Source organism: Bos indicus, chromosome 11 (assembly GCF_029378745.1).
Source record: "Bos indicus isolate NIAB-ARS_2022 breed Sahiwal x Tharparkar chromosome 11, NIAB-ARS_B.indTharparkar_mat_pri_1.0, whole genome shotgun sequence".
Taxonomy (NCBI): domain Eukaryota; kingdom Metazoa; phylum Chordata; class Mammalia; order Artiodactyla; family Bovidae; genus Bos; species Bos indicus.
Genome location: NC_091770.1, coordinates 105,620,293 through 105,639,345, shown reverse-complemented (window position 1 = coordinate 105,639,345; position 19,053 = coordinate 105,620,293). Strand labels below are relative to the sequence as shown.

The 19,053-nt window shown below is 63.4% G+C and overlaps 1 protein-coding gene and 1 long non-coding RNA gene across 2 annotated transcripts; one reads left to right on the top strand and one right to left on the bottom strand.

Annotated features, from left to right (window-relative positions):
* Positions 1 to 53: 53 nt before the first annotated feature.
* On the bottom strand, positions 54 to 18,986 carry RABL6 (RAB, member RAS oncogene family like 6). The gene is made up of 15 exons (XM_019971171.2): positions 18,685 to 18,986; positions 11,515 to 11,649; positions 10,188 to 10,235; positions 9,822 to 9,874; positions 8,971 to 9,062; positions 7,113 to 7,253; positions 6,536 to 6,641; positions 5,358 to 5,461; positions 3,421 to 3,713; positions 3,054 to 3,204; positions 2,276 to 2,491; positions 1,971 to 2,181; positions 1,476 to 1,647; positions 774 to 832; positions 54 to 698 (listed from the first exon to the last, which is right to left on the bottom strand). Exons 1-15 carry the CDS (start codon positions 18,812 to 18,814, stop codon positions 504 to 506), a joined length of 2,106 nt encoding a protein of 701 aa, XP_019826730.2. The 5' UTR covers positions 18,815 to 18,986; the 3' UTR covers positions 54 to 503.
* On the top strand, positions 11,647 to 17,248 carry LOC139185899 (uncharacterized). The gene is made up of 2 exons (XR_011569524.1): positions 11,647 to 13,544; positions 13,735 to 17,248. It is a non-coding gene; the product is annotated as an uncharacterized lncRNA (long non-coding RNA).
* Positions 18,987 to 19,053: the final 67 nt, after the last annotated feature.

Here is a 19,053-nt window from a genome sequence, read left to right as displayed (position 1 = left end):
CCACTTCCTGCCCACCTGGGCCGGGCCCCTGGCAGCAGCAGCACACACGGATGCGCAGTAAAACAGGAGAGCTTTATGGTCCGAGCAGTGTGGAGGACAGTGAAGGACACGAGTGCTGAGGGCCTCTTGCTCGGCCCGCGCATGCCCGAGCTCAGGTGCAAAGCCAGAGGCCGTGCCTGGAAAGAGCCACCCCCGCAGGGGCGCCAGCACTGCCTGGCCTTGGCGCGCAGCGGTCCCGGGGTCGGGGGACGGAGGCCTGCGGCGCTGGCTGAGCCGCAGCAGGAAGCGGGGACGGCCCGCATGCAGCAGGCCAGGTGAGCGCGTGCAGCGGGCCGGGGGCGAGCAGGGGCCGGCGGGGACGCACCCCCCCTGTAAACAGCCTCACGGGCCTCCTCGGCCTGTCCCATCCCTGAGAAGCGCGGGGGGCCGGCTGCCCGCCGCCCCTCCCTGCAGGGCAGGCCTAGCCCCCAGCGCACGGGCCTCCGTGGTCCGCAGGACGGGGCCTAGAGCGCTTCGTAGTCGCCGCCGCCCCGGAGGGGGCCGCTAGGCGCCCCGCCGCCCAGAAAAGCCTCCAGCTCGTCCAGGGCCGTCCTCTGCGGGCCCCGGGGCCGCCGCCGCCGCTCGTCCCTGCCCTTGTCGTCCGCCCGTTCCCGGCTCTTCTTATGCTTGCTCCTCTTCTTCGCCGCCTTGTCTTCCTCCTACAGGGGCACACCGCGGTGTCAGGGCGGCTGGGTGAGCGGGGCCGCCCCAGGGCGCCAGGGGGGCTCAGGTACCTCTCTGCCCTTTTTCTTCTTCTTTTTCTTCTCCTTCGCGGGGGGCCTGCCCTCCTTATCTGCAGAGGAGAGGCAGCATCAGTGCCCCGGCCCGAAGCCAGGCCCGCCCTGGGCCTGGCAGGGAACAGCAGCCTGGGTTAAGCCGGGGGTGGGCAAGTCTGGTCTGAGCCAGGGTCCCTGGGTCCCCAGCGTGAGCACAGCCCAGAGCCAGCACCTAGCCCTGCAGCCTCTGCCCTGGGTTTGGGCAGGGCCCGGGCCACTCCTGCAGACAGACGTCCTTTCCTCTCTGCTCTGGGGACGAGGAAGGCCAAGGGAGGCCCCAGGTCGGTTTCTAGGCTCCAGCGGCCCAGACTGGGATGACGCCAGGAGCAGGCAGCCAGAGACTGTGGGTCCCCACGGGCCCACAGACCAGGCCCTCTCTCTGCGGAAGGCCAGAAAAGCAGGGCAGGACCGCGGCCCAGAAGCGCTCCCGCCCACCGCCCGCGCCTGCAAAGGCCTCCCGTGGGCTGCAGGTCAGGTGCCTGGGGAGCTGGGAGGTGGTCAGAGAACAGCGGGGCCACGCAGAGCAGGGCTGGGGACGGGGCTTCCGGCCCTGTGGGGGCCTGCCTGCCGCCCCTGTGCCCCTGCTCCGGAGCTCTGGGTTCAGGGCGAGGGCGAGGTCAGCTGGCGCCTGGCAGGAGGGGGCAGGCCCAACGCGGCTACCTTGCTCACTGCTGTCCTCGTGGCCCGGCTCTTCCAGCCCCAGCCCGAAGAGATCAGAGTCGTCCTTCAGTCTGAAGGAGGGGGCCAGGGGTTTGGGGGGTGCGGGGGGCTGCACGGGGCCAGCGTCCTCATCGGTCAGGTCGGAGAGGTCCTCTCGCACAGGGAACTCGCCCTGGACAGGGAGCAGGCGGGTCAACCGCAGACCCCCGCATCCCCCTGGCTGTCACGTGACCCCCAGGGGCTCCCGTTACCGCCCCAGGCCAGGGGCCCCCCAGTGACGATGGCCTGCGTGTGGCAGCTGTGACGCGGCAGCCCCCTAGCCATCCCCAGAGCAGGGTCAGCTGGGCCTGTTGTACATGGCGCCCCGTGGGGCAGCCCTGCAGTCCCCACGGGCCTGACCTAGCCCTGGGAGCCCCCACGCATCGGGCGGCACGACCCCCGCCCACCTGGCTGCCCTGGGCTCGCAAGCAGCGCGGGTGCAAGGCTGGTCCTCACCGCTCTCCGCTGAGCATCCGAGTCGCTCTCAAAGTCCGGGTCGTCCATGACAAAGGACAGCATCTGGGCGGCGATGGGCCCCTCGGCATCGCTCTCTGACGACACTGGCTTGTCCGTGCCCTCCTCCAGCTTGCCAGAGGGGCCCTCGGGGCGGGGCTTTGCCGCCCTGGGAGCCGCGTCCCGGGGCGGCCCCAAGGCCTTTGTGGAGGACCTGGGGACGCAGAAGAGCATCAGGGACCTGAGGCCGCCTCCCGCCTTCCCTCCCGCCAGGGCCCTGGCACCTCTTCCCTTCCGCCCCAACACACCGTCTGGTCTCTGGCTCAGGACACTTCTGGGGGGCCAGGACTGCAGCCTTGGGGTGCCCTGCCCCCTCCTCTGCCTCCTCCTCGCTGGACAGAGTGATGTCCTCGCTGGGCACGGGGCCCGTGGGTGGCAGGGGCCTGCTGGGAGGCTTATCTTCAAGGTCCACGTCGTCCTGGAAACCTGCCACCATCGGGTTCCCTGCCTGGGTCTCCCTGTCGCTGCAGGGAGGGCGGAGCAGTCAGAAGTCACGAGGAGGGCCCAGAGCACCCACTCTAGCCTCCAGGCCTGGGCCTGTGGGGCTGCTCCGCCCTGCGTGGACACGGCCAAGGGGCACCAGCTGCCAGGGCAGCCCTGTTGGGGGGGGCCGCCACATGTGTGAGAAAAGCAGGGGTGGGGGCGGGTCTGAAGGGGACGGGGTGCTGGAAGAGGGCGTGGAGGGGCCGCAGGTGGCCACAAGCCTGAGCCTCCCCTTCACGCCCGCCCTGCCCCCGGGGAGAAGTGCATAGCGGCTCTTTTGCCCCAGGCTCCGTCCAGCAGGCCCGGCCTGTGCTCTCAAGCAGCAGCAGCCCAGGGTCAGGCAAGGGGGACGCCTGCTGAGTCGCGACACCGAGGAGTCAGGCTGTGACCTGAAGCTGCTCTCCCTTCCTCCTCCGCGCACCTCTGCTCTGTCCCAGCGCCCAGATGTGGACGGGCGTGTGTTCCCGGAGTCCACACCTAATGGGCAGAGGCCCAGGCTGAGGATGGCCCCAGCTGCCCGCTGCCTCTGGGCCCTGCCCTCACCTGTCACTGTCCTGGGGGCCCCTGGCTCCCAGTCTCTTCTCATCCTTGGCAGGGACTGTGTCCTCCAGGAAACTGCCGTCCAGGCTGTCTTCAGGAACGAAGTCCTCCACGTTCTGGACTTTCTGGGAGGCCTCTGCAGCTGGGGTCGGCTCTGGGGACAGTGGGTGCCAGCTCGTGCTCACCAACCCCCCCATCTGGCCCATGAACGGGATGGTACGGCTGGGCTGTGGGGCCGCCTGCCCAGGAGGATGGGGGACCTTGTCCCTCCCGGGGCGGGGGAGACAGACAGGGCTGCTCCCCTTCGGGAAGGCTGGGCCTGCCTCCGGTCCTCCCTGGGGTTGGGGTCGTCCCTGGAGGTGGGGCCTACCTGGGGGCGGGGGGGCCGCCTCTGTTGCTGGCGTGGACCCAAACAGCCGAGCGATGATGCTGCGTCGGGGAGGTGCGGCTGGCAGGGGCGGGGCTTCAGCAGGGGCAGGGGGTGCCGGGGGGGCCTGGAGGGGTGGCTGCAGAACCGGCTGGGGCGTGCTGGGGCTGGAGCTCCCCGTAGACACTGTGCTGGGAGGCACCACGGGGGACTGGGAGCCGGAGGACGGGCTCTGCCCGCTGGTGGTCAGCGGGGATGCGTGGCCACGGCTGCGCGCCTCCATCATCTCCAGGAAGCTGCAGGAACGGACCACGTGAACTCCCCCCGCCCCGACACAGCCCTCCATGTGTGTGAGCGCACCGCCGCCCTGACACAGCCCTCCCTGCATGAGGTCCCTGGGGCTGCTGTGCTGATGGCGACAGGGTCCCTGCCCCGGAGTCCTGGGCACCACCTCCCCCTGGCTGAGGACACCGGCAGCATGGAAGCCTGAGCAGGGCCCTCCTCTGGGGGGACGAGCTTTCAAACAGGTGTGCAATGGAGAGCCGGTGTCCTTGCCTCTAGGCTGCTGTGTGGAGACGGGGAGGGGCAGGCACAGTACAGGGTCTTGGCGGGGGCTGGGGTGGGGTCCGCCCCCGACCTTGGCGGTCCCCCAGCAGCTCAGGGCAGGCCCCAGTGACACCACTGCTGAACCCCCAGGGTGCCGCCTTCTCCAGGGACTGTCCTGGGGGCTGGTGGAGGGTGGGCACCATGGGGGGGCTCCAGCTGCCACCTCCCCAGGGGACCTGGTGCCCACGTTCAGTTGGAGACCTGGCGGGAGCTGGTCAGCCTTGGTGGGGGTGGGGGTGTGGGGGCCGGCATCTGCAGCAAGGCCAGCCTGACGGGGTGAAAACACCCCCACCCTGCCGCCCCTCTGTGTCAGAACCAGTAGCTGGACCTGCTTCCGGGGAGGCCCCAAAGTCCCTCCCTGAGGCCCTGGGGCGGCAAGGAGACAGGAGGGTCCCACCAGAGGCGCAGGTGGAACAGCGGCTGCCCCACCCCAAGAACACCCAGTAGAGCACAGGACACAGTTTAGTGGGAATTTGGGGCCAGGCCTTCCCCAAAGAGACATGCCCACCCCAGAAGCCAACCTGATCCTCGGGCAGACGGGGCTGTCCCGCGCTCTGGGTGCCCACGACCCGCCCTGTCGTGTGTCAGAGGAGTGCCTGCCAGGCCTGCTCTCCATGGGTCAGCCATCCCGCTGGACGCGCTCGGACAACACCCCTCCCTCTGCTATCAGGGGCCTGGAGGTTTGGGTTCCCCCCCTGCGCCCTCCCAGGGGCAAGGAGCTGTCTCCACGGGTGTCACCCAGGAACACCGACATCAAAACAGGGACAGGGCCTCGGCTGGCAAACAGGGCCGCCGGACATGCAGGGGCCTGGGATGGACACGAGGCTGGTCAGCGGCGTCTTGGGCTTCACACCAGGTGGCCAGCAGCTGGGCCGGTCTGGACAGAGGCGGGGAGACCAGGCAGTCGATGCCCACAGCTGCACCAGGCCTGAGCACCCCCACCCCTGCCCCTGAGACAGGTGGCCACTCCATGCGCCCATCACACTCAGTGAGGCAGGCCCAGCGGAAGTGCTCAGTGGGCAGGGCGGCAGAGCCTATGTGCCTGACCTCCCATACCAGGGAGGCTGGGGAAGAGCCGCTGTCTCATCTGATTCCCAGGAAGAGCTGAGACCTGACTGCAGCAAGGCCCAGGGCCTGTACCAACTCAGAGCTGACGTGACTCGGTGTCTCTGAGCAGCAGCTCCTCGTGCAGACACGTCTACGTGGCGGGAGGCACGCACGTGCCGCCGCCGAGTGCAGAGCAGGGCTGGGGCGCAGCCTGGCCCAGCACGCACCCGCCTTCCCGCAGAGCCCGCCCGGGGGTCTGAGCGCGAGCGCGGCCCAGCCACACGCACATGTCGTAGTTCTGGTCCTCGGTCTCCTGCTGCACAGACAGCTCCTCCAGCGTGGCGTCTATGTCCAGCTGGTTTGTCTCCAGCTGCCGCAGCAGCGTCTCCCTCTGCAGACAGGAAGCAGGAGGCTGAGCCGGGGCTGTCCTGGTGTGATCAATTGCCCATCGGCCTGGCGGCCCCCAACGGACAAGGCCACCGCGGAGCCCAGAGCCCGCAGGGCCGCGCCCAGGGGCCAGTGAGATGCCTGGGTGGCTCCGTGAGGCTCGAGGGGCAGAGGTCTCAATGTGCGCAAAGCACCCGAGACAGCGCCCTGTTCACACAGGTGCCCTGAGGTTCGGGAAGCTCCAGCACTTGCTGAGACACGCGCTTCCTGCCGGCCCGGTGCTCCGTGGCAGGATGGCTTCCACTTTCCGCTCTGTCCACTGCTGCCCTTCAGTCCACGCTGGGGGTGTTTTCCTGCGACTGTGTGCATGCTGTGCTCTGACAGGAAGCTCAAGGCACCCCTAAGGGTGACGCAGATCAACCCCCAGGGTGCCCAGGGAAAGGGCAGGTAAAGGGTGAGTGCCTGCATCCTGGCCTTCAGGGGCCTCGTCTCTTCAGAAGGTGAGAGAGGAGGAAAGACAGCCGCTCTCACTAGTGAGCTCTGTACCCTTTCAGAGGAAGCGAGAGGCCTCTGCGGTGGCAAGAGCCACAAACCAGCACCCCAGGGACGGACATGGGGTGCTGTGTGTCTGTGCTCCGTGCTGAGCAAGGCTGTCACCTCTGGGGTCTTGCCTTGAAAGCCGATTGCTTGTCTAAGGTCAGACACTGAGCCAGACACATCTGAAGAGCCACTGCAGCCTGCAGAGCTGTGACTGTGACGTGTGGGGCTACTGTTGTGGCGAGGCAGGGGTGAGCTGAGCCAGGGTGCAGAAAGCCTCAGCCTTTTCTGTAAATCTAAGAGCATCCCCCCACAAAAGGGAGAGCGAGACTCCAGAGAGGGTGGCCAGCCCGGTGGGGGAGGGCGCGGGCTTCTCAGCCCCTGCAGCTGTCGGCAGAGTGCCCAGGCCCACGGCGGGGGCAGCGGGGCGCCCACGAGGGCTGGTCACTGCCACAGGCCACAGCACCGAGAAAGACCCGCGCAGACAAGCTGGGGAGGGCCCAGCTCCCCAACCAGCCTGGGGCACCCCGGCGGTGCTCACCTGAAGCTGCAGGAAGGGGATGTTGAAGAACCTGTGCAGGTACTTGAGGCCGAAGCTGTTCTTCATGGAGGACTCAGCGTAGCGGAAGTAAGAAGATCCCGGGGGCCTGTTCGCAGGAGAGCAGAGTCGGAGAGCCTGAGGCGGCCGGGGCAGCGGGGCGCACTGGGCCGAGGATGAACCCGGGCTAGGCCGTCCTGGGGGCAGTGCCCCCGGGCGCTGGGTCGGCCAGTGGGTAACAGGCCCACCGTCCCAGGTGGAGACACGAGGTTCAGGTGGCTCTGCTCGGCAGGGCGCCCTCTGGTGGACGCCAAGACCAGGCAGCTGGGGCCGTCTGCCCCTGCACGGCCTCACCGTGCACCCCACCCATGCTGGCCCAGGGACCGGGCCGACATCCCTGCCGCACACTGGGGGTGCTCAGCCGTGACCCTGCCCGAGTCAGTCTCCAGGAGGGCCCGGGGCCTGCAGCTGGGGGGGGGTGGCCAGGGCTCGGGCAGGGGCAGTGCAGCAGGCCGATCCAGGGGGACAGGAGCGTCCCGGTGGGGGGGTCGGGCGTGCCTGGGGGCAGCCGTGGGCCCACCTGTCCAGGTGGTCGAGGACGTCGCGCACGTCGTCGGGCAGGATGACGCGGTGCTCGCCCATGTCGCGGTAGTTCCCCAGCACGCACACGGGCACGTGTGTCGGCACTTTGGGCAGCTCCCGCAGGATGTAGTTGAAGGTCCTCGGGGGCACATGGGGGGAGAGGCCTGCCTGAGCCTCCACCCAAGGGCGTGGGCGCGGCGTCAGAGGACCCCCAGGGTGCACGCCACGTACCCTGCAAGCCACCCCGAGGGGTCGCCCCGTACCCGCGTGTCCCCAGACCCGTCCGCACCCTCTGTGGGCACCGTGTGCCCAGGCTGCTTTCAGTGGGGGCATGGGGCCCACGCTCCTGTCTCCTGAGTGGTGAGCAAGGAAGTGCACCCCCGTGCCCAGATTCAGGGCGCTCTGACCCGGAGCCCACCCACCTCTGGCTGCTGTGTGCACGCTCTGTGCACACTGAGCTCCCCGACTGGAAACGCTGGCGTGTCCCAGCGCCCTCTTCTGGTGACGGGGACAGCGCCCGGCACTGCAGGAGCGAAGTGGAGCCATGCTCCCTGGGGCTCTGGGGCAGCGAACCTCCCCACCCGCACCGGGTCTCCTGGGTGGGTTCAGCCTCCCTCCCGCCCCCTCCCCAGCCAGCAGCCTGAGGTGCGGGGACATCCATCTGCGTGGCTCCCCGTCCTCCTGGCCTCTGGTCACAGCTCATCCAGCCACGGCCAGGAGCTTCAGCAGTGGTGACAGGGCACACGAGGCCAAGGGGCCGTGCCAGCGCCCGCACTGCTCCCAGGAGGGGACGGCACCCCCAGCCCCGGGGCGGGCCCCCCAGGCCGGCTGTGCCCAGAGGCAGACCTGCTACTCCTGCAGGGGGTCTGGCCTCGAGCTCCGGGCACGCAGCGGCCCTTCCTGCTGAGCACCCTGCCGCCACTGGGGGCCACTCACACATGGACTGGCACCCTGTCCTCTGTGGGCACTAAGCCATCTGTCCCTGCAGGTGTGAGGGCGGGTCCCCAGAGCGCTAGGCAAGGCTGGAGCTGTGTTAGACACCAGACACCCAAGTCACTGACGGGCACCCTGGGGTGAGTGGGTGAAGCCTGGGAGACTGTCCAGCCATGACACGGAGGGCCCGTGGTAAAGGAGCGCCCACGCTGGGAGGGGCCGTGTCCCGGCAGGTCTCGCGGCGGCTTCGGGGACGGCCGGGCTGCTCCGAGCGTCCCCAGCTGCGCAGCCACCGCAGCTCCCCTGCATGTCCTCTCCAGGCAGCGCGCAGACTCGAGGCCACCAGCCTGGAAAGGCCTCTGGCAAGGCCGGCCCGAGTCACGCGGGGAGGACGCTCCTGTCGGCCACCAGCCGCCCCCCAGAGCCGGGGTCCCGGGCGTCAGAAGGGCCTGGCGCTGGGCCTCCTGCCACGGGTGGTGCTATCACAGCTCAGAGCCGAGGGACGAGGCCCCACCCACGAGAGCCCACGCAGACACGACCCTCGGGGCTGGTGGAGGGTGTCCCCACACCTCTGCACGTCCCTCTTTGCTCATCTTGCTCCTGAGCCTCGGCTGTGATGAGCCACAGCGGTGTGCCCCCCAGCGAGCCTAGGAACGTGGGATCTGGGGATCCCCACACAAATGGCCACTCGACGCTAGCAGGGCTGCACAGCTGGGGGGCGCATGCCTCCCCACCCCGGCCTGCCGCCTGGCGCAGACGTGAGCACCCCACCTGGCCCACTTCCAGACTCAAGTGCTGAGGCCCCCAGGCCGGTGGCTCCACGAGGCTGAATGGCCGGGGCGCTCCCAGCCCGAGGCTGGCCCTGGAGCAGCGCTGGGCGTAGTCTCGGGAGTTGCAACGCCCTCGCAGCCCAGCGTCCTTACCACTGCTTGGTGATGTCAAACATCATGACCACCCCGTTGCAGTTCTTGTACACGTCCAGGAACTCCGCGTCCAGGGCCATCTCAGACTCCGCCTGCGGACGGGGAACCAAACCTCAGAAACGGGCCATGACCCACACGTGAGTACCCAAAAGACATCAAGTGTTTTTGTTTTGGGGAGGAAAAAAGTCAATACGAGGCTAACTGGCGCGGCCACACGGCCTGCCCTCAGACCAGGGCCTGCACTGCCTGCTGGTCCTATGCGTGGGGCTCACAGGTGCTGCCGTGGGCACTAGTGAGCTGAAGCGCGTCCCAGACCCGAGGACGCAGCCAGAGAACCTTCCAGAACCCACACCAGGGACGCTGTGGTGCTGGGGCAGTGCAACGTGTCCATGAAGGTTGGGGACCTGGGCCGGCGCTCACGGAACCTTCCGGCACGCTGTCAGGAAGCCGTGAACAGAAGGCCCTCGAAGCTGGCAGAGCCCGTCACAGGTCAGGAGCGCTGCCAGTCGTGTGGGGTCCTCGTGGAGCCACAGGGGGCCCATGTGTGCCCAGCTACACCCACAGGCGCGCCTGTGCCTTTACGGGCCCGGCCTCTGCGCCAGGAGTGAGATGTGGGCTCTCCACATGAACACCTCCCAGGCCACTGCAGCCCCAAGTGGGGTCACGGACGTGAGCAGCAGCTCGGGTCAGTCCGCCACTCCAGGCTGCTCAGGAGTGGCCACTGTGTCCCTCCAGCGCCAGCAGATGCAGTCCTCGGGAGGGCCGGGCCAGGCGGGCAGAGGGGCTGAAGCACAGATGCCTGCTCACAACCGCCCCGTGAAGTAGGGGCCACGCAGGACGGACCAGCTCACCTCCTGGGGGTCGTTCTCCATCTTCAGGCCGTCACCTCGCTTCTTGCATTTTCCTTAAGGACAGACGGACACAGTCACGGGTGGAGGCGCTGTGCCCGAGGGCGGCGCGAGCAGGGCGGCTTCTCCCTGCGCCCTGCCCCTGGCAGGGGCCTCATGCCCGCGGGGCAGTGCTGGGCGCTCGCCCCCCACCGCAGACCCAAAGCCAACATCACAGCCGGCACGGAGCCCGGCCGCCGGCCAGCCCGCCTGCTCCTGGAGCCAACAGTGAGCCTGCCGGGAGCCGGGTCGAGGGGGCAGCGGAGGAGCCGCTCAGACAGCTGCAGGGTGGAGAGAGCCGGAAGAGAAAACTCGACGGGTATGACTCACCTTTGTCGACTACATCCCAGACTTCAACTTTCACGACGTCGTCAGTGGCTGAAAAGGGAGAACAGCAGGATCAGAGCCCAGGGTCAGGCTGCGGCTCCAAAGATGGGCCTCCAGGCCGTGCAGACGCCACACTCCCCCGGGCGCCGCCCCCAGGGCTCCTGCAGAGGCGGCAGGCGCAGCGTCCGGGACACTCCTTCCTGGGAGGCGGGGAGCAACCTGGACGCGTGCTCAGGTGACAGGACCCCAGGTCCTAAAGGCACCCGAGGCAGGCTCGCGCCCAGCTGTGCCCTGCGCCCCCGGCTGCTGCGGGAAGGCCTGGTCCCAGTGACTCCACAGCTGCTCTTTGGCAGCGCTGTCTAGGGGTCGCCAGCCTGGGGTGAGGTCCGGGGCACATCCCCAGGCGGTCGGGGGCTACCCACCTCCCAAGGATCCTGTGGGGAAAGGGGAGAGACGTACGTGCCACCCAGAGGAGGGACAGAGCTTCACCCTGAACCAAGAAGGGGCACCCTGGGGGTGGGGCCCAGTGCAGCCGGGGCAGGGTGACGCCAAGCCTGTGTGGCTGCCCAGACGGTGCCTGGTGGGCGCCGGGTGGGTTGGGAGGTCCGCTGAGGCCCGGGCATCCTGCTGCCGGCCTACAGGGCCTGGTTTTCTGATGACAGGGAATGTTTAAGACGGCTCAAAGGCCTTTTACTGTCATGATTCCCAAGCACGCAGAGTGGCTCCCCTGCCTCCCCGCAGGGTCCCTCCCCTGCCTCCCCGCAGGGTCCCAGCGGTCACCGACCCCCGCAAGGGGAGGGGGGCCCGCCATCCTGGTCATGCCCGGGTGGCTGCCAGGGGTGCTCTGCCCACCAGGTGATTCTGCCAGCAAACCCCTCCCGGGACCCTGAGGGGGTGGGGCTTCCCAAGGGCCGCAGAGAGCTGGGCTCCGAGGACTGAGGAGCCTGCCTGCTGAGGCCAGTGCAAGCTGCAGCTGGAACCAGCCCGACCCGGCCTGGCCGGTCTGCTCCGACAGCCAGGGTCCAGCCCCTGGCACTAATCCCCAAGTGGACAAATCTCCTACAGGAGCGGGGACTTCAGGGCGACCCCAAAGCAGCGTGTGTGGCGTCCCAGGGCTGACTCCAGGCTAGGGGTGACGGCAGAGCCTTCCCTCCCCGCAGGCTGCGCCCGCCCAACCCCAGACTGGGGGGTCACAGGAGAGCCCCCTCCTTCCCCACAGGCCGAGCCTGCCTGACCCCAGGCTGGAGGGGTTACAGGAGAGCTCCCCTCCTCCTGGCAGGCCACACCCACCCGACCCCCGGCTGGGCGGGGGTCACAGGAGAGCGCTCACTTTTGTAGCTCCAGTGGATGCTGGTGACCTGGATCTCCTGCGTGGGGATGTACTCCTCCACGAACTTCTTGCCCTGCAGCCGGTGCCACAGCGCCGTCTTGCCCGTGTTCCTGTCCCCACGGATCACGATCTTCACTGGGAGAGAGCACAGGTCAGGCAAACAATCAGAGCAAGGCAAACCTGCTCCTCCACAAGCATCCACGCACACCTTCTGCACACTCATGTCTGTACGCTGGCGAGCAGGGAGCCCTGGGGGAAGAGGCAGCGGGCACAGGCTGGAGAGCGGGCAGCCCTGCTCACCCCCAGGTCCCCAGGGCAGCTGGCCCACACCTGGGAGTCTGCACTCAGGAAGGCAGCCTCCGGAGCAGGCAGGGCTGTGCGCTCCCCTCCGCAGCCCTGCGTGTCCCACGGCTGCCCTTAACCTGCTTTCCCGCAGCCCTGCGTCTTGGGTGCAGGACACAGGGCTCCTCATGACACACGTGGGGAGATGGCAGGAAGCCTGGATTCTACCTTGCTGCCCAGCCACTGCTTAGGAGAGGCGTGCTCACGCACATGCCCAGGAGGACAGGGCGGGCTGGGGACAAGGTGGGGAGGGGGGCAAGGTCCCAAGGCGTTGCAGAGGAGTGGGCTTCCTGCCGCCTGCAGAGAAGGCAGGGGCTCGGCCTAAGAGTGTTCCAGAGAGCTGGGGAGCTCGGCAGAACCAGCGGGTCGGGGTGGAGCTGATGGCCTTGGGTGGGCAGCTGGGCCTCTGGGGAGGGAAGCTGGGCAGCCTGCAGGGAGGCGCTCTGGAGGCCACAGGCTGGGCTGGGGCAGCGTCTCCCCGGCTAGCACCGAGCGCCCGGCAGGGCTGGGCCTGGGGGCACAGACGCCATGATTCTCGCCCAGTCATTCTCTAGGGGGCTGTCTTCTCAGTTTCCAACAGAGGGACGCGAAGTCACCGTAACACGTTGACTGAGTGGCTGCAGCTGTGTACTCTTTATCCTTCATGATACTGGTTTTGTCTTTTTAATTCATCTTCCCAGGGGTTCATCAGCTTGGCCAGTCATGGGCACACAGCCTGTTTGGTTGGCTGGACGCCTCTGTTGATTCTTCTTAAAAAGCACCTGCTTCTGTTTTTCCCCTTGTCACTTACTTCCTTTTACTTCCTTGGGGTTTATCCTGCTCTTTTTCCTGGGTTTTCAAGCTGTATTCTCAGGTCGATGACCACCCCAAGTATGTGGGGAATCACAAATACTTCTTCAACCCGTAAATTACTTAGAGATGTTCCCAAGTTTCCCCTCGGAGCTGTGCTTGTCGTTGTTCCTAACCGGTTCTGTTCACTGCGGCCAAGACGTGGTCCTTCGGAGCACACTCCCAGCTGTCTGTGGGGACCACTGGGGCTAGGGCGCGCCTGGGGCTGGGGGGCTGGGTGCAGGCGCCTGCTGCTCCACCGGGTCTTCCGCCCGCCGGGCCGGCTGTGTGCCCTGCACCCAGTCCCAGCGCCCACGGCTCAGCTTCCCCGTGGCCGATGTCTACCCAGGGCTTGGTCCCACATCCCCGCTTCCGGCCTTTCTGTGCCACTGTGAGCTGGACGTCATTCTTACGCATCACACACCAGAAGGAAATCAAATCACAGTCTTCTTTTGCTGCTGAGTCTGCATGGTCGCCTTCCCTGGCAGCTGACAGTCTCCAGTCCCTGCAAGAGGTTCCCTCCCCTTTTTTCTGCCTTTTCACAATGGGCAAGGTTTTGTAAATTCCTGTTTTTGCCTGGTATTTACCTGGAAGATTCGCAAGTTATTTCTGCTCTTAAGCTTCTGACACACACCTTTGCCACGGTAAGTCTGAAGCCAGTGTCCTCGGCCCCCACTCAGACGCCACTCGCCACTGGTCAGCTCGGGGCTGTGTGCTGGCTGCGAGCGTTCTGGCCTCTCCTCCTGTGTTGTCCACGGCAGCCGCAAGGCCTGTTCCCCATCTCTGTGCCCTGCAGACCTCCTGCATCTCCCAAGCTCACCGTCCATCCGCCTGGAGTGCACAGCCCAGGATCCATCTCGGTAGGAGCCTGGCCCCCGCAGACTGCAGGGCTGATCACCTGCGTTTCTAGGCCGACGGGGCTACCCCAGAGCGCCATCGCTGCCAGCGAGGGGTCGGGCTCTCAGCTGCCCCTCAGCGCGGTCACTGCCAGCGTGGGGTTGGGCTCTCATCCCTCTCTGAAGGCGCTCCATTTGCTCCCTTCCCCTTCAGCTTTGCTGTCCTGAGATTCCCATGATGCATCCAGCTCTGGGGTGTAGAAGCCGCAGCCTCAGGCTTCTCGGCGTTCCGTGTGCTCTGTGAGCCGCAGGAGAGCCTGGCCTGAGTTTCTGCAGTGGCCGCCTGTCCATCCTGCTCTTTGTTTCTGAGACTCCAATCGCACGTGTGCATGCCCGGCTCCATCCTGAGCCTGCACCTCGCCATCAGCGCACGCGCCACACACATCCCGAGCCTGCGCCTCGCCGTCAGTGCACGCTCCGTCTTCAGCTGGAACACTACGCTGCGTCACCCGTCCGCCGGCTTCTTGTCTTACTGACCGTGCTTCTTCGTTTCTGGAGGGTCTCTTTGGTTCTTTTTCAAACACAACCTTTCTGTTCTGACTCTTGATATAATCTTACAACCGTTTCCTTCTTTGATATGTTTCCGGTCCCATCACTTCGTGGCAAACAGTGGAAACAGTGACAGAGTTTATTTTTTTGGGCTCCAGAATCACTGCAGATGGCGACTGCAGCCATGAAATTAAAAGATGCTTGCTCCTTGGAAGAAAAGTGTTAAAAAGCAAATACATTACTTTGCCAATAAAGGTCCGCTAGTCAAAGCTATGGTTTTTCCAGTGGTCACATATGGATGTGAGAGTTGAACCATAAAGAAAGCTGAGCGCTGAAGAATTGATGCTTTTGAACTGTGGTGTTGCAGAAGACCGCTGAGAGTCCCTTGGACTGCAAGGAGATGCAACCAGTCCATTCTAAAGGAGATCAGTCCTGAATATTCATTGGAAGGACTGATGCTGAAGCTCCAATACTTTGGCCACCTGATTCAAAGAACGGACTCACTGGAAGAGACCCTGATGCTGGGAAAGATTGAAGGCAGGAGGAGAAGGGGACGACGGAGGATGAGATGGTAGGATGGCATCACTGACTCAATGGACACGAGTTTGGGTAAACTCCGGGAGTCGGTGATGGACAGGGAGGCCTGGTGTGCTGCAGTCCATGGGGTCGCAGAGAGTCAGACACAACTGAGCAACTGAACTGACCAACTTTAACATATATTTATTTTCTATTCTGTTTTGAGAATGAAAAGTGTTAATTTTTTCTCCAACTGAAATCCTTTTAAAATCTGAAACCTATTCTTCAAAAAGCCAATTAGAAGAAAGTGTATAATACCAGAAATAAACAGAAAGACCTGGTTTCATCTGGTTAAAAAAAGTAACCGATCTCTACTTCTAAGTAAAAAAGTCAAATCAATGTTAGAAACTTAGACATCACTCAGATAAACTAAGTGATTCAATGGAAAACCTTTAATTAAGATTCACTCAAGAAGTGACAAGAAGCCCTGACCTGAGAAGCGTGTGGCCGTTTTACTGAACAGAACAGCTGCCTTTCTATCCTCTGCCTTTTATTCTAAGGAAGGAACACCACAGACACGGGATTGGCTAAGGGCTCCAGAATCTCTTTTACTCCCTGATTCTATAGTAATTCACCCAGACTGCCACACACTGCAAGCGAAACAGGGTATCTTTTTTTTAAAATACAAAAGAAAGCTGCCAGTCTATCCTGGATGGGAGTGATGCATTCCCTCTGCAGGAGGCAGGACTGAAACCCCACGATGCCCTTTGGTGGTGCCACCAGCAGGGGTCGCTGGACAGCTGGCCCCCTCCTGGCAGCTCCTCCCAACACAACCTCCAGGGTCTCCCTTCACAGAGTCCCTGGGATGGGGCATGGCGGGAGGGCCATGAGGGCCTAAGGCCATGTCTCCCTCTCTCCTTCGGCTTGGCCTCACGCTCCTCTCCTGACCTCACTGCACTGCAACACGCCCTCGGCCCTTCTCCGTGAGGCCGGCGCTGACCTTCGGCTCAGCAGCCCCAGCCTCAGCCCTCAGCCTGCTCAGGCCCTCGGCCGCCATCAGGCTGTGTGGCCGCTTACTCACCGTGTCTTGTGCCCGCTGCCTGCCTTCCACTCCCCCTAAATGTAAGCCCCGTAGCACAGAGACTATGGTCTGGGTTCTCACTGATGAGCGCTCGGTAAATATCTGCTAAGCAGATGAATGCCAGAGAAGGAAAACCTATGAAGAAAAGCGTGGAGCATGTCTCAGACAGCAACGCTTGGGGATCCGCACACCAGCCCTGACGGGGCAGGCCGCACAGTCTACCAAACGCAGCCGCTCATGTCTGAAAGGAAAAGCCCTTTCCCGGTGACCAACCTTTCAAAGCTTTCCTGAGTTCTAGCACTGAAATCTGACTGGCCAGGACTCTGAATGCAGCCCGGAGCAAGGGCATGGAATCCACAAGACCAGTGCATCCTCACTCCAGCAAACACAGCTGACCACCCGGGCCCACCCGGAGCACAAAGAGCAGACAGCTCAGGGACCATCCTGCCGCCTCACACGCGAATGGCTTCTGACCCACAGGTGTGGTCCCGTGGCTCACCTGGGCTTTGATGCTAAATGTGATGTGTATGCTGGGACTCTGCATGTGAGTCACTTCTCACCATCACAGCAATTTACAAGAAAACGACTTATCTGCCGCAGGAGAACAAAGTTCTATAAGAGCTCTTTACCCATAAAAATCCTGAGTCCATAGTTATCATACGGCTGGTGTGCTTCCTTAAGTAAGATGTTTTGGAAAGTAAGTACTAGAAATGTTCTTTTCTGCTGACTAATAAAGGAAGTAAAAAAGTTTGGAAAGTGCGTATTAGCCCACGACGGGGACAGCGTCAGCCTGAAACGTCACACAGGCACGGGGCTCGGCTTCTCAACCGCTCCACATTTCACGCGTTGTGTTCCACATCAGAATCTGCTGCCATGCAACCCCAATCCCTGAAGTGGGGGCTCTTCTCTGGAAGGATTCCAGTGTCCTTTCTGCTTCTGACCCACCCCCCAACCCCAACCAGGGGGGTGTCCACCAGGGAGGGCTTTTCAGAAGGTAAACACTTTCCAGGCCAGTTTCCAAAGGAGGAAGATTAAGTTTTAACAAATAATACTATAACTAATAAAATTAAGGAGAGACATTACTTTGTCAATAAAGGTCCGTCTGGTCAAGGCTATGGTTTTTTCCAGTGGTCATGTATGGATGTGAGAGTTGGACTATAAAGAAAGCTGAGCGCCGAAAAGTGATGCTTTTGAACTGTGGTGTTGGAGAAGACTCTTGAGAGTCCCTTGGACTGCAAGGAGATCCAACCAGTCCATCCTAAAGGAGATCAGTCCTGAATATTCATTGGAAGGACTGATGTTGAACCTGAAACTCCAATACTTTGGCCACCTGATGTGAAGAGATGACTTATTTGAAAAGACCCTGATGCTGGGAAAGATTGAGGGCAGGAGGAGAAGGGGACAACAGAGGATGAGATGGTTGGATGGCATCACTGACTCAATGGACATGAGTCTGAGTAAACTCCAGGAGTTGGTGATGGACAGGGAGGCCTGGCGTGCTGCAGTCCATGGGGTTGCAAAGAGTCGGACACGACTGAGCGACTGAACTGAATAAAATTAAATAACGGGAACCAAATGTGAATTATAAGACGTGTGAAAATGAGTGTATTTTTTTTTTTAATATTTACTTTTGGCTGTGTCGGGTCCTAACTGTGGCCCGCAGCTGTCTTTGCAGCACAGGCCTCTCTCTAGTTGGGGTGTGTAGGCTCACTGGTTGTGGCCCGTGGGCTTAGTTGATCCTGAGCATGTGGGATTTTAGTTCCCCGACCAGGGATCGAACCTGTGTCCCCTGTACTGGAAGATGGATGCTTAATCCACTGAGCCACCAGGGAAGTCCCTGAAAATGAGTATTTTGATTTACTGTTCTCTTCTGGGAATGTGAGAGAATCACACACAAAATTGGGTAGAATACGTGCAAAACGATTCCTCTTTTAAATTCAAACCAAGTGTTTCCAATCAGTTTCTTAATCTGGCACATTGTTAACTGAAATACAGGGCTCATCACAGAGACTGGCAGGCTTCCCTGAAAGTCGGAAATGGGGGAATGTCCGATATCTTGTAGCAATATACAGAAATACTTAGGGGGGAAAGATTTAGAAGCAGAGAACACATTAAAACAAACAACTTCAAATACCGCTACCGAAAAGCCAGCAAGACGGAAAAACTTTAAAGAGGTCAAGAGGGCAGTCAGCGTCTAGGAGCTAAACTATTTTACATAATTTATAGCTGAGGACTGGAAACGATCTAGGCTTTCAGGGCATCGGGTAAATAACTCCTTCCCATAGAAGAGAAGGCTCTGCAGTAACAAGAGTCTGTTCCTTCTAAAGTTCTTCTAAATATATCTCTTACAAATGCTTCTTTTTAAAAAAGGGGAGCAAGAACCAGCTGCGCAGCTGACATTCTCTCTTCAAACTGAATACCAAGTCTACAGAGAAAAACCCCGTAGGTCAAACTAGCAGGCCAGCGGAATCCCCGGCCCCGTCCTCCTGCGGGTGGCCACACGGCTCGCGGGTGGAGAGCCCGCCACCCCTTTAAGACCGGGTCACAGACCACAGACTCGCCCCCGTTACGTAAGAACCCCTCTCGGACGGGGTCACCTGGGCCAGTCAGGGTGCCGCAGACGCACCCGGAGCCGCCTGGACGAACCGCACCGTGCACGCGAGACGCACGCCTGTCCCCCCCGCCGGGCCAGCATTCCTGGGGAATGACCCACAGGCCAGACGGGAGAGCCGCAGGCCGAGGCGCCCGGCCCCCGGTCCTGCGGTGCTCTGGGCCCTCCTCGCCGGCCCGCATTACCTCCGGACCCCAAGGGAGCGCCCCGGGGCCCCCGCCATCCGCGCAGGCACGGACAAGGGCTCAGCTGGCCGGAATACAGACAGCAAGGCCCTCGGGGTGCGACGAGTCCCCGCGCGCTTCCCGGGTCGGAGCTACCCGGATTCAGCGAGACTCGGGCGGCGCGGCCGGGCCCCCACCCTCCCCACATGCCCCGCAGGCGCCTCCGCGCCGGGCCGCACTCACTGTTGTACTGCACCCCCTTGGCGAAGCGCCTCTGCAGCGCCTGGTTCATGGACTGCAGCCCGGCCGGGATGTTCCTGTCGCGGCCCGGCGCCTGCTCCGACCCCACCAGCTTCTTGAGCGCGGAGAACATCTTCCTGCTCCCACGTCCGAGCCCGGTACGGCCCGCGAGCTCAGCGGCGGCGGCGGCGCGGCGGTAGTCGCACCATGCCCCGGGTTCCGGCGGGCGAACGCCGGCCTGCAGGGCAGCTCGGGGGCTCAGCTGCGGAGGCTCCGCTCCGGCCCCCACGGCCCCCGGCGCGGCCGCTCTGTGCTCGTCAGCGCCGCCATCTTGGCGCCGGCTCAGCGGGGCGCAGAGCTACGGGGCGCCGC